Source organism: Dendrobates tinctorius, unplaced genomic scaffold (assembly GCF_039654945.1).
Source record: "Dendrobates tinctorius isolate UK_male_01 unplaced genomic scaffold, ASM3965494v1 ptg000032l, whole genome shotgun sequence".
Taxonomy (NCBI): Eukaryota; Metazoa; Chordata; class Amphibia; order Anura; family Dendrobatidae; genus Dendrobates; species Dendrobates tinctorius.
Genome location: NW_027361700.1, coordinates 28,698,333 through 28,711,510, shown reverse-complemented (window position 1 = coordinate 28,711,510; position 13,178 = coordinate 28,698,333). Strand labels below are relative to the sequence as shown.

The following is a 13,178-nucleotide window of genomic DNA, read 5'->3' as shown; positions in this document are numbered from 1 at the left end:
GCACCGTTAAAAGTGCGCAGCGCAGGTCAAAGCGCAACTAGCGCACGGCCTGTGCACGATCTGCGTACCCTATGCTAAAGATAGGGTGCGCCGATCGCAGGCGCCGCTGTGCGCTAGGAGGCGGCGCTACAAGCAAGGGGCGGGCACGCCGGGCAGAGAGCCGGCTGGGGGGCGGAGCTACCCCCGGCCGTGCGTGCGCTTAAAAAGCGCTAATGTGAAACCAGCCTCATTTCCTTATTTTTTGGATTGCTCATGTGTGCTTCTTCAAGCAAGCACCTTCATTACCGTGCTTTCACCCTGCAAAGTGTTGCTGACTCAGAGTCCACCCACTCCACCAGTAAGTAGACTGTTTCTTAGTGCCATTCTATTTTTTTCTTTTTTGATTTACCTATTAATTACGATGTTGCCAATGATACCGCCCTTGTGCTTTCCATAATTTTAATGGACCTATAGACTGGTATAAACAGGTCCATAGAGTACAATGGGTATGTGTTCTGTCTGTGAAAAACATATGCACTCATTTTTTCCTGCATACACAGTAAACGTGTGACAATGCCATTTTAATAACTGACCACAGCATTTAATTTTGCACAAGAAAGATCTTTATTAAAGTAAAGAACCCAAAACAATGCTTAGAAGAAGAAGCAAAGAATTCCGCTATGAATAAATCAATATCACGTCACCCGCTTTTGTCATGTACGAAATCTACAGCCTAATGATGACTTTCTGACAATTGAGCTGCTAACATTTGGTGTGGTGGACATGCTCAGGAGTGTGGATGATCTTCACAGAATGGTGGGATACTGTAGAAGAAGGAAAGAAGAAGATAGAATTTAACTCTTCATTAATATATACTGTATATTTATAACACATCTGTTGCGTCTGTGCCCTCTGCGCATAAGTAGACAGTCACTATTATTATATTTGGGGACACATTAACTTCAAGTTGCACCTCTGGCCCAGGGTCAAGCTACCGCTTCATAACCTGAGCAACCAGTAAGATTTCAGCTCTCAATTTTAAGAGCCTTTTAAATACATAAAATCATACAGTTGATTGGTTACTATGAGCAAATTCTCAATTCTTACCTGACACTTTATTTTTATTAAATTTCCCAAAGGGTGCTAGTTTATTGTCTTTGGGTTGGAATAAAATTACAGAAAAATAGTTTGGGCGTGTCAGTGCTCAGTTATTGTGTCAAAGTTTATGCCAAAACTTCATTAAGCCTCAAACACAGTTTTCACAGTGCCACCATTAATTTTAGACCTTTGCACATATACTTAATGGCCAGTGCTATTGGTCCTTGTGCCTCATACAGAGTCACGTCATTCACTCTAGAAACATTACTATCGTAGATACATGTTAAGATGGCACATGAAGTCCGCTGGATCTATGATATTGAACCCTAGCAATTATGGGCTGCAACATACATGATATATGCAGAATCATAATTTGAAACTCATGAGCCCTAATGTAAAAGCTCCAATGGGGCCCCAAATTATGGCAAGTTTTTAATAGTATTGGTCTTTTCATATAGGCTAAAGAGACTTTTGGGACCTCTTAGGCTCCAGGGTCCCGATACGATTGGAACCCCTGCACCTACTTTAGTTATGCCCCTGGCTATATATGCACAGAATCTAATTGAAGAATATACCTTAAAGCCAACTTGGTCCCTCAAGCCTAAATATTATGAGTCATTTTCCATGTATAATCACAATCTGGTGCCTACTGTTCTCGCTCTGTAAGATCACAGTCCCATTCTCTTTTTCTACAAGAAGGCCACTGCAGCTATATGGGGAATAATTTTGAAAGTCTGAGCCACATCTCCTTTGCCGATGATGGAAAGAGCACCATTATCATCGGCATTTGCCCATCGCACAGCTATAGAAAGGCATGTAAGGCGTGCAGATTTTTTACAGCACCTCTGTGGCAGTCATCTTGGAGAAGAGGAGAATGGCCCATACAGTGGGAGGCAGAGGCTGAAGCACGGATGATGCCAGTTAATTTTACTATTTGTGGGAAATGTATAAGCAAATTTAAGTTTTGGGCAAAAGTTGCTTCAAATTAGAAAATGTCTTTATGAAGAAAAAATCCAATATTTGTTCCCAGATGCCACCATATAGTTCAGTTCTTTTTAAACTTACCTTCTTTGTTGCTGGAATGGTGGTGCCCAGTAACACTGGAAAGGGTAAAATAGAAATTAGGCAAAATCTTATACACCTCTTCAAGAACGACAGTAAATTCAATAGTTCTATAAGTCGTATAAGATAATATCAGCCTTTAATATTTAGAGTTCAAAGACAGTTTCAAAGGGAAAGACAGGTAAAATTATTTGTCTATATGAAGAGCTACAGAAGTGTCGCTAGCTACAGAATCTGTCACTAGATTTCACAAGACATTGTTAATTTTATACAAACCACTTCGACCTGTCAGGCTGGTGTGCATACTTTGAGAATCCCTATAGGAATGGCTATATAACTCTGATATTAGAATCATTATATAATGATTCTAGTTAGTGCTGGACTAAAAATTTCATTTCAAATCAGGCAAAAAAACTTTCAAAAAGTATTATTTGTTGCTATACTGACACAGATTTTCAAAGAAAGTACACCAGCATTACCAGGGCTTAGAAATCTAATTAATAATTAATGTAGTTCACTTTGTGAATTCTAACAACATATGCTATTTAAGCATGAGAAATTGTTATAAAATTAAATTGTTACTACGTACTGGATATCATGACCTTCCAGAAGGCGCTTGTATGTGGCAATCTCCATTTCCAGATGTGTCTTCTGGTCCATTAAGATCTTGTATTCATGGTTCTGACGTTCTAGGTCTCCACGGATCTGTGATAACTCAGACTCAATATTGTTGATCAGGCATTGCAACTGAGAAAGCTGGGAACCGAAAGTGGCCTCTGTTTCGGCCAATGTACCTTCCAAAGCTGATTTCTGTAGAATGAAATGAAAATAGAAATGAGGTGCGGATTGTCTTCTGCAGGATCATTTGGGCCTACAATTATGTCAGATCTGGACCTAACAGTGAGTTCCCCAGTACTATGATAGACCATTCTGCCTTTAAGGGCTTGCTTAAATGTTTTACCAGATAGTACTGGGCCCAATGTTATACTATGGGGCAGTGAAGATCTGTGATTATTTTCATGCCGATTTTCAGGCTGCTAGTGGCTCCAATGTATACAAGTCTATGGGTTCGTGTGAAACATTGGATTACACTTTCGATGTCATCTGAATGCAGTCCGACGTACGCTTACAACAATCGAGAAGATGGAGAAATTAAGTTTTCCATCTTCTCTGCACCTGTGATACAATTCACTCATGTGAAAGAATCGGATCACACTCAGGTGGCACTCATATCCAACTTTGACAGAGTTTGATCAGAGTGTCATTAGCATAATCGGCCTGATTCTCTTGCATGAGAGAATCTGTGCCAGTGTGAGTGTACTCTAAATCTGGTATAAATAAACGCTTACTGATATCTTGTGGTGCTACACTTACCATGCTTAGTTGGCTTTGTAGTTCAATCTCTAGGGTCTGGACATTGCGTCTTAATTCAATGACCTCGGTTTGGACAGATTGCAGTTGTTCAGAACCAGATGCCATCTGACGATTCAGTTCTTCACTCTAGTAAATGGGATGCATGAAATGCTAAATGAAGACTCAAATACATATTTATTTATATACTGTATATTCTTTATGGCATAGTAATATGTTATGCAATGCCTAGCGTTCAAGAAACATTTGCAATGAATAATGTGTCTTTTGTAAGAAAAAAGATATACCCTTTGAAGGAACATGCTCTCAACTTCCCTCATATTTCGGTCCATCAGGTTTTCATATTGCTCACGAATCTCAGACAATACTCTGTTCATATCCATTGATGGAGCAGCATCCACTTCCACATTGACTCTAGCACCCAACTGAGCACGTAGAGAGGTTACTTCCTACAAAAACAAATACAGATATTGATCAGCAACATTGTAAGAATCCCTCTGTCTGTTGACAGATGAATTTTATTTTCATACACAAGGTACCATTGTATGATAAAACAGAAGTGAGATATCACCTCCTCATGGTTCCTCTTCATCTGTAGTAGCTCCTCTTGCAGGCTCTGAACTTGACCCTCCAAGTCACATACCTCCCTGGTCAACTCGTCTAGCACTCGACGCAAACCATTAACATCAGCCTCAACATTGTTTCTAAGTCTTAGTTCCATTTCATACCTACAGAAAAAGACAATACAAGCACCAGAATTATGATCAGGACAACTTTAGGGTTTCAGTAACTGAGTCTTCATATGACGACTAACATATTCAACAATTCTGATTTAGTCTAAAGTGTCAGTAACATACTTATTCTTAAAATCATCTGCAGCCAGTCTGGCATTGTCGATTTGAAGAACAATTCTGGCATTTTCAATAGTAGCAGAAGATATCTAAATAAAACAGAAAAAATTACAGCAGATTAGTAGGGGTCTTCCATAGTATTTTTCACTCCTAACATCATAGATCCGTAATTTAGTACAGTAGTACAGCCAGTCAATTGTTGACAATTATATAGTGTCCCAATATTCCATGCTACCTTAGGCAAGTTCCATTTCTGAATATATATAGATTGTACTTACTGTACAAAGCTTTCCAGTGGTGTATTAAATGTACATTTTGAATATATCATTTAGAATTTCAATATATAATATAATACTTGTGATTACCATGAATGTGCCTATGTTTATAAATGCCATACATTAAATAATCCTCACCTGACCTTGAAGATCCTGAATGGTCCTAAAATAGCAGCTAAAATCAGGAATAGAGCTGGGTTGGTTCTTTTCATACCATTCTCTTATATTGCTCTCCAGCTGTGCATTTTCATGTTCCAATGATCGAACTTTTTCAAGATATGAAGCAAGGCGATCATTTAGATGTTGCATGGTTTCTTTCTCATTGACATTGAAGAGGCCATCACTCTTCCAACCACTGTGGCCTCCAAAGCTGCCAAAGTGAGTGCTGTGATCATGCAAACTTCCAAATCCACATCCATGACCTATAGAAGTATGCTTGGAAATAGAGATTCCTTTCCCTCCAGATCCTCCATGGACACTTGGGGTCCTGTAGTGACCTCCATGATGTGAAAGACTTGAGGTCCCATGATGTAACTTATGGAATCCTCCATGAAGAGTCCCATGAGATGGTCCATGATGGGAAATTTTATGTGAATCCCCATGATGAAGCTTATGGTGGAGAGTTGAGATATGACTGGTGATGTTATGGCTGGTTCCCTTGATGGATCCAGCTGTAGAATGACCTGACTTAATACAATGGCTCATGTTGAGAGATCTGCAAGAGTCAGATTACTAAACAGCTTCTTTGAAAACCCAAGTGTAAGAGCTCATTTTATAAAAAGGACAGGGGGTGTTACAGAAAATTAAATGCTTTATAGGCATCATAGTCTGTTTCATTTGCCGGTTGATGTGATTTATATAGAAGTCATTTGTATGCTTGCTTAAGAAAGATCATAGGAAAGGTGGAAACTGTGACAAATTTATTATAGAGCTGTTCAACAGCGTTATACTCACCACACCTATAGAGCTAGAACAAAAGGTTTGGAAGTCAGCATTATGGACACATGAAAGACTGCTTGTTGCTATTAATAATATATTGAAAATATTATTTCTTGGTAACTGAAAAATTATAAAACTACTTTGGGCAAAAAGTTAAATAAAGCCAGTTTGACTGCATTTAGACAAACCATTAAATGACCGCCGATCGAGTATATGCAAGCCAAACCACAGTCATTTAATGGTGTGTTTAGAAAGGCCGTTCATACTCCGATTTGCATAGAACGATTGTTAGTAGATTCTTCTGTGAGCACAGAATATGAAGTTACAGCTACAGGTAGTGGCCATGCACTCAGAAGGTATTGACTTATGTGCTAGAGGGTCTGCCCTCTCCTAAGTATTGTCAAGGATACTTCTTGGGCAAGGGTGGACACCCAATCTGTGCCTAAATACCTGTTGGATTTTGGGGATGTGTTCTCGGAGCAGGGGTGCCAAGAACTCCCTCCACATCGTCCTTATGACTGCACCATCAATCTCGTCCCTGGTGCCAAGCTGCCAAAAAGCATACTATATAATATCACTGGTCCAGAGAGGCAGACCATGAAGCACTATATCGCAGAAAGTTTGTCAAAGGGTCATATCAGACCATCCTTATTCCCTATTGGTGCGAGTTCTTTTTTTTTATTTTCACACCAAGAGGCAGGAACAGTCACTCTGTATGTTCTGAATCGACATATTGAATGTTCTAAATCAGGGCAAGAGGAATTTAAATTTTCCACAATCCCTCATTGTAAAGGATCAATTTCTACTTGACAATGCTAAAGGAACTGCAAAGGCAGAACTTGATTTTAACATGGAAATTGATTAAACATATTGCCTTTTCTGAATTTATGGGGGCCAAAATCTTCATGTGAAAGTCTGGAAGATCCTTTAAGATTCATTAATATGGGGAAGACCAGATTTTGCTAGAGATTCTCTCACAAATTCTGACATGCTGTAAATTTATACAGTAAAGACAGACATAAAACGACACCACTCTTTTATGTGGGCTGTGCATCACATTGCAGACCAGCCCCACTTGTGTGAATAAACACTTTGAAGTATTCTCCTTTTCTTCTAATCTCATGTAACCTATTTAATTGTATCCTTTTACATTGAGAGACTATAGGAGTATAGTACAAACAGACAATACAACAATATGCAATAAGCAGAAGAACCTTTTATTTCTGAAGTATTAAAAGGGCAAATGGCAGCAACATATAATATTACAAAACACAACTACAAGTTAGGTATAACACAAGCAATGGTTAGATTTTAAGGCATGGAGAAAATCAGAAAAACAATAGGCCATAGTTCCCGTTACTGATGATGGACTTGGATGCTTTTCCAGTATTGGGTACTATTACTATCATTTTGAATGCATAAGTGAAGGTGCTAGATAACTTTGCCCAAAACAGCAGATATTGTGTGGGTTCACAGGTTGTCTGGGATTAGAACATAGGGTCTAATGCATTATTTTTTCTTTTAGAAACAGCACTAATTTTGCCCATGGTTATGTATAGTATAATAGTTCAATCCCATTCATTTGAATAGGGATCAGCTGCAATACCAAAAAGTACCTTTAAATAAAAGTGGTACAATTTTTCAATCCCAAACAAATTTTTAAAAATGCTAATAAAGCACTGGTATACAACAAGGTGACAGTTGTCAGTCTTGTGCAGTAAATTAATTGTAAGTATTTCCATTTGTACCATATGCCAAATACTAAAAGCCTATTATTGAAATAAGTAAGAAGATATAAAGTATATTGTTAGATGAAAGGATGGCACAATTATTTCCCTTTGACAATTTTAACTTTAGCCCAAGACCCTAGACACATAAAACTCACCAGACAGTCATACTAACATAAATAATTGTAGATATCCATTTTACATGGACATCAAAAGCTCATAGAATAAAGCCCTTCCCATCTTCAGTCTACACTCGATCAAGTTTTCACGTGGTGTTCACGTTGTTCTGTGCTGCATCCTTATGATTGAATGATTACTTGGATTGGTGACCATGATCCTTGCTTTGGTGGCTTTTTGCGTGGTCAGGTTCATGGGAACTGACATGTTTTTTTGAGAGGCTGAGTGATACTGCAATGAGAATGAATAAGGTTTAGTCAAGGTTAAGTCATGATGACCATCAGTGGTGTAGCTATAGAGATTGAAAAGGTAACAGTTGCAGGGGGAAGAAGGGTTAAAAGCTTATCGGCCTCATAAGAAAATACCAGTATGATTATTCACAAATGGTGAGTATGGACACTTATCGATTTTACATTGGAGCCCTGAGGTTTCAAGTTACCCTTTTGATGGACATAACATGTTCAGTGTTACACCCGAGTGTTATGTTTTTGAGGATGATTTCTTGTACATAGTGGCTCAGTGGTCCTGGGTTCAAATCCCACCAAAGACAACATCTGCAAGGAGTTTGTATGTTCTCCCCATGTTTTCGTGGGTTTTCTCTGGGTTCTCCGGCTTCCTCCCACATTACAAAGACATACTGATAGGGGATCTAGACTGTGAGCCCCATCGGGGACAGTGATGATAATGTGTGCAAACTGTAAAGTGCTGCGGAATATGTTAGCACTGTATAAAAATAAAGATTATTATTATGTTTTTCGGTAGTTCCATTCAAGTATAATGTTTGGTGGCAACTATGCAAAAAAGGCTGAGCCTTAAAAAGCTATCTTATATGATATAACATAATAGTCTTATTGGGGGGTCTTATCAAACAGATCACCATGACAATGAGAAAGAAGGTAATTTGTAAATTGTAGTTAATATGGGAATCTATGGGGATGATGAATATTAGTCTAGACTCTGTTAAATATTATTGTGTACTGATCCAGTTGGAGACCATAAATATCAGTATAACTTTTAGATTAGAATGATTAATTATGCAATGTCAGAACTTTTTAGTTATTACTATTATTCTGTCATGTTTGTTCCTATCTTTAGGAGATATCACCCATCTTCCAAAAGGTGCTGATAACCCAACTTGTAAAGATGGAAATAACTGAAAAATTATTCAATTGTTTATATTTTGATTAAGTAGAATGCTACCATTGACATGTTCATTTTTATATTACGTGACTGTGATACTTACATTCCTTGCTGATCTTATCATGATGGCGATGTTCAGGCATACTGCAACGAATAATAGTTCATATTTGAAATGTGCAATGTAAAAAATCATCGAGATCATTGTAAGAAAATATTAAATATTAATTTATTTGCAGTCTTTAATTCCTCAGTATTTGGCTAACCTGTATGTTTTAAAGTACTTTCAATTTTTTCTACATGGGAGATCCATCAAATAATGATCTGTGGAAGGAATTTACATACAAGTGTCTAGAACCTTATCTCTATAACCTATGGTACTCCTTTGCTAGTTAATTCTTTTGTAGTTTCTTATTTGAAGCGGTATGATATGATATGTCATTATGAAAATTTCACATACTGGATGTCCTGTTCCTCAAGCAGTCTTTTGTATGTTGTGATCTCCATCTCTAGATAGGTGGTTTGGTCCATAAGAATTTTGTACTCATGGATCTGGCGCTCTAGTTCTGAACGAATCTTCGAGAGCTCGTCTTCTACATTGTCAATGAGGCTTTGTAGATGGGAAAGCTGGGAACTAAATGTTGCTTCAGTCTCTGCCAGTGAACACTCAAGTGCTGACTTCTGCAAACAGATGAATATATTTCAATTAAAATGTCCGTTCTTGTTTTAACTAAGTGGGATTCTTTGATGAATCCATCAGAACTTACACATAATAAGAGCCAAAATTGAATGATATATATGATCTTCTTGATGAGTGGTCATTTTAAAGAAGAGTCCAATATTTATAAAATTATAAGAGTATTAATAATTTGTGACATCAAAATCCTACTAGAAGAGTATTCCTCTGAAAGAAGTGGTCTTTAGAGAGGTTTTACACCATTGACTCCAAAGCACACACCCAAACATTAATACTGGGTATATATGTATCTGAACCCACAAAATCAGCCATAATAAAAAAAAAAAATCAACTAGGGGTATCATACTCAGACATCTATTTTAGTAGGGTAAACACATATACTTCTATCATCAATAAATATACCTTAAATATACAAATTAGTTTTTGTATTTTCTTGAATAATTATTTGTACCATGCTCAGTTGACTTTGCAGTTCAATCTCCAGGGTTTGCAGGCATCGCTTCAAGTCAATAACTTCAGTTTGCACTGACTGCAGTTGTTCGGACCCAGAAGCCACCTGACGGTTTAATTCCTCACTCTAAAAAGAATTGATATACAGTCAAAAATGAACAGCATGAGAGTAAGGTATTTCTAGAAAGTTAAGTAAGATTGGCTACTTTACCCTTGCAAGGAACATGCTCTCAACCTCCTTGAGGTTCCTATCCATCAAGTTTTCGTATTGTTCTCGAATTTCAGACAAGACTCTGTTAAGGTCAACAGATGGAGCAGCATCCACTTGCACATTGATCCTGGCACCCAGTTGGTTGCGTAGAGCAGTAATGTCCTTCCAAGACACAAGATAAAGAAATCTTATTTCTGAAAAGCCTTAGAACAATGAGGGCAAAAAGTCACATTTACTCAGCGACATTTATTTACATAATGTTAGCTTACACTAGGGTTGAATGACATTTTGGAAATCCACTTATGTCTTCTAGCAGTTAGTATGTGAAGTTTGTGCTGCCCATGAATGTCAAACAAGCAATGACATAAACCAGCCAACTGTTTACACAGAAAATTCTACAACTGCTGACTTGGGCTAACCTTCAAATTCCAGGAATTTTGGTTGTCATGTAGCCATGGTCATAACAGGCTTCAGCATGGTGTAGATAAGGAACTGAGGGCATCACAAGAAGCTCACTTTCCATTTTAAGGGTAAACACACCCCTTAAATGTGCTACTGTGACTATATTCAGTATTCTGTTAAACATACCTCTTCTTGGTGCTTCTTCATCTGAAGCAATTCATCTTGCAAACTTTGCAGTTGCATCTCCAGATCTGCTGTCTCTATGTTTAGGCCTTCAAGAACTTTGCGCAATCCATTCAAGTCAGTCTCAACGAAGTTTCTCAGTCTAGCCTCCATCTCAAATCTTGGGGAAAGCACAGAAAGCAATTGAAAATGAATGTCTAAAGTTCTTTTACTATTTCACTTTTACAGCTATCTGGTTGAACTTACTTGTTCTTGAAATCATCAGCAGCTAGTCTAGCATTATCAATCTGAAGGACAATCTTGGCATTTTCAACGGATGCTGCTGAGATCTGTTATGAAGAAAGATTGATGAAAGTTTCCTGTAGTATATTTTATATCAACTACATGATATACTACATACTGCAAATTTTTAATTTCCCACTCTCCGTAACATATCTGAGATGCATATCTAGTTAATTTACATAATTTAAAATCTGAGAATTAATTCTAGGGTATATTCATCTTCAGTAGACTTAAAACTCCTCAAAGAAATAGTTTCAGATGCTGATATCACTTACCTTATTTTGAAGTTCTTCAATGGTTTTGTGGTAATGCTGAAAATCAGGTAGTGATGCATGAGCATTTTTATCATACCACTCACAGATTTTCTTCTCAAGTTGATTATTTTCTTTTTCCAGAGAACGGACCTTCTCAAGATAGGTAGCAAGACGGTCATTCAAAAGCTGCATTGTTTCCTTCTCATTGACATTAAAAAATCCCTCATTCTTCCAACCACCATGAGTGCCCATGTTGTTAAAGTGACTGTCAAGATTATGGCTACTGTGTCCACCTCCATAGCTGCTACCATGACTGAAGGAAGAGTGCTTGGAAAAGACAATAGGCTTAATCGGTCCACTGTGAGTACTATGAGATACATGGTGAGCTTTATGGTATCCTCCATAATGGGCACCACCATGATGAATTGAGGACATATGGCTGGGAAGCTTAGGAGAGTGGCTGCTAAGATGAACACTTGATTTGAAGTGTCCAGAAAGAGAATGGTTCTGCTTGTGCTGGCTGTGGCTCATGTTGATGAAGTTTGATTGTTGACTGGTCGTCAGTGTATCTTCCTTGGAAGTGAAGTTGATGTCTTACCGTGTGCAGTTCTCCCTTTTATATGCTGTGGTCACTATGAGATGTTTAAAAAGATGTGCAATTTCCATACAATTATTAAGATTCTCAGTCATTCTTGATGCCAGCACATTACTTAAAATTACTTAAATTGGGACTAGTTAGCAATTTTTAGAACATCAGAGAGTAAAGGCATGGCCAGCAGTGACTGTCATCTGTTGTAATTGTCTTTTAAGCTTAATTATATAAAATAGCAAAAAAGTAAACTTTTGACCCACCCTATCAATTTCAGTATTTAGTTCATCAAAGATTTCATTCACATATTGCTTATGGCTGATGATTACAAACCCTTTTAACTACTTGAGCATTGATGGTTATAGAACGATAATGTCAGTAGCAAATGTCACGTATACAAGTACCAAACGGTTATTTATGTAGAATCTCTTTTATCAGCTAAAGAGATACAAAGTATGTTATTTAATTCTGCATATGGTTACAATGGCAATATTGGTGTAACATGAGGCTGCTTATGATGACCAGTAAGGTCCAACGTCTAACAAAAAAAACAAACTCAACTGTGTATTGGGTCCTTCTAACCAAAGATGGCTTAGAAACTAAATGGGGAAAAAAGTGCTAAAATAAATTTTTTTTTATGTTTTTGTCATTATGGAAGAGGAGCCTATGTCAAAGGGTTTTACCAGGAGCTTACAATATTTCCATCTTCCTATAGAAATAAATATGTACTCTTGACAAAGTTATTAGTGAAATAAGAAAACAGCGACAGTGGCAAACAAAAGTATTCACCCCCCTTGGCATTTTTTGTGTTTTGCTACCTCACAACCGGGAAATTCACTTTTTTGGGGAGTTTACATCAGTTCATGTAAAGAATATGCATATAACTGAGCATTTGGTTTTCTTTTAATGTGATGCAAATAACAAATAGGACAAAATAAGGCTATGTGCCCATGCAGCGATTTTTAAACGTTTTTGCCGTGATTTTCAGCGCGAAAACGCTGCGAAAACGTTTAAAAATCGTGTACAGAACGCCCCCCATGCATTCCTATGGCATTCCGCACATGCTGTGCTACTGCTGCGCTTTTTTCCGAGGCGGAATCGCATCGCGGAAAAAATCGCAGCATGGTCATTCTTTTGTGCGGAATCGCAAAGAATTGCCGCGATTCCGCACCCATAGGAATGCATGAGAATCGCTTACTTCCTGCATGTGGCTATGCCCACCATGCGGGAAGTTAAGCGTCTCATGTGCGGTTGGTACCCACGGTGTGGAGGAGAGGAGACTGTCCTCCAGGCCCTGGGTACCATACCCCTGTAAAAAAAAGAATAAAAAATAAAAAAAATGGGGTATATTTACCTTCCGACGTCCCGCGCTGCATTCCCGGCCTCAGCGTTCCCAGTAATGCCTTGCAGCAAGGTCCTGTGATGACGTAGTCTCGTGTGACTCTAGCGGTCTCATGATATTGCTATAGCAACGCGAGACCAACATCATCACAG

The 13,178-nt window shown here is 38.1% G+C and overlaps 2 protein-coding genes across 2 annotated transcripts; both read right to left on the bottom strand.

The window, feature by feature from the left end:
* Positions 1 to 602: 602 nt before the first annotated feature.
* Positions 603 to 5,368, bottom strand: LOC141086538 (keratin, type I cytoskeletal 19-like). The gene is made up of 8 exons (XM_073572676.1): positions 4,775 to 5,368; positions 4,368 to 4,450; positions 4,082 to 4,238; positions 3,798 to 3,959; positions 3,514 to 3,639; positions 2,729 to 2,949; positions 2,143 to 2,177; positions 603 to 803 (listed from the first exon to the last, which is right to left on the bottom strand). Exons 1-8 carry the CDS (start codon positions 5,339 to 5,341, stop codon positions 742 to 744), a joined length of 1,413 nt encoding a protein of 470 aa, XP_073428777.1. The 5' UTR covers positions 5,342 to 5,368; the 3' UTR covers positions 603 to 741.
* A 1,432-nt stretch (positions 5,369 to 6,800) lies between these two features.
* LOC141086539 (keratin, type I cytoskeletal 19-like) lies at positions 6,801 to 11,653 on the bottom strand. The gene is made up of 8 exons (XM_073572677.1): positions 11,117 to 11,653; positions 10,806 to 10,888; positions 10,563 to 10,719; positions 9,975 to 10,136; positions 9,765 to 9,890; positions 9,077 to 9,297; positions 8,723 to 8,763; positions 6,801 to 7,710 (listed from the first exon to the last, which is right to left on the bottom strand). Exons 1-8 carry the CDS (start codon positions 11,624 to 11,626, stop codon positions 7,616 to 7,618), a joined length of 1,395 nt encoding a protein of 464 aa, XP_073428778.1. The 5' UTR covers positions 11,627 to 11,653; the 3' UTR covers positions 6,801 to 7,615.
* Positions 11,654 to 13,178: the final 1,525 nt, after the last annotated feature.

Coding starts and splice junctions, on each gene's coding strand:
- LOC141086538 (XM_073572676.1), bottom strand. CDS start 5,341: ATGAGCCATTGTATTAAGTCAGGTCATTCTACAGCTGGATCCATCAAG. Junction 4,239..4,367: donor GCAGATGATTTTAAGAATAA/GTATGTTACTGA, acceptor CTTTTTCTGTAG/GTATGAAATGGAACTAAGAC. Junction 2,950..3,513: donor TACAAAGCCAACTAAGCATG/GTAAGTGTAGCA, acceptor TTCATTCTACAG/AAATCAGCTTTGGAAGGTAC.
- LOC141086539 (XM_073572677.1), bottom strand. CDS start 11,626: ATGAGCCACAGCCAGCACAAGCAGAACCATTCTCTTTCTGGACACTTC. Junction 10,720..10,805: donor GCTGATGATTTCAAGAACAA/GTAAGTTCAACC, acceptor GCTTTCCCCAAG/ATTTGAGATGGAGGCTAGAC. Junction 9,891..9,974: donor AGAGCATGTTCCTTGCAAGG/GTAAAGTAGCCA, acceptor AATTCTTTTTAG/AGTGAGGAATTAAACCGTCA.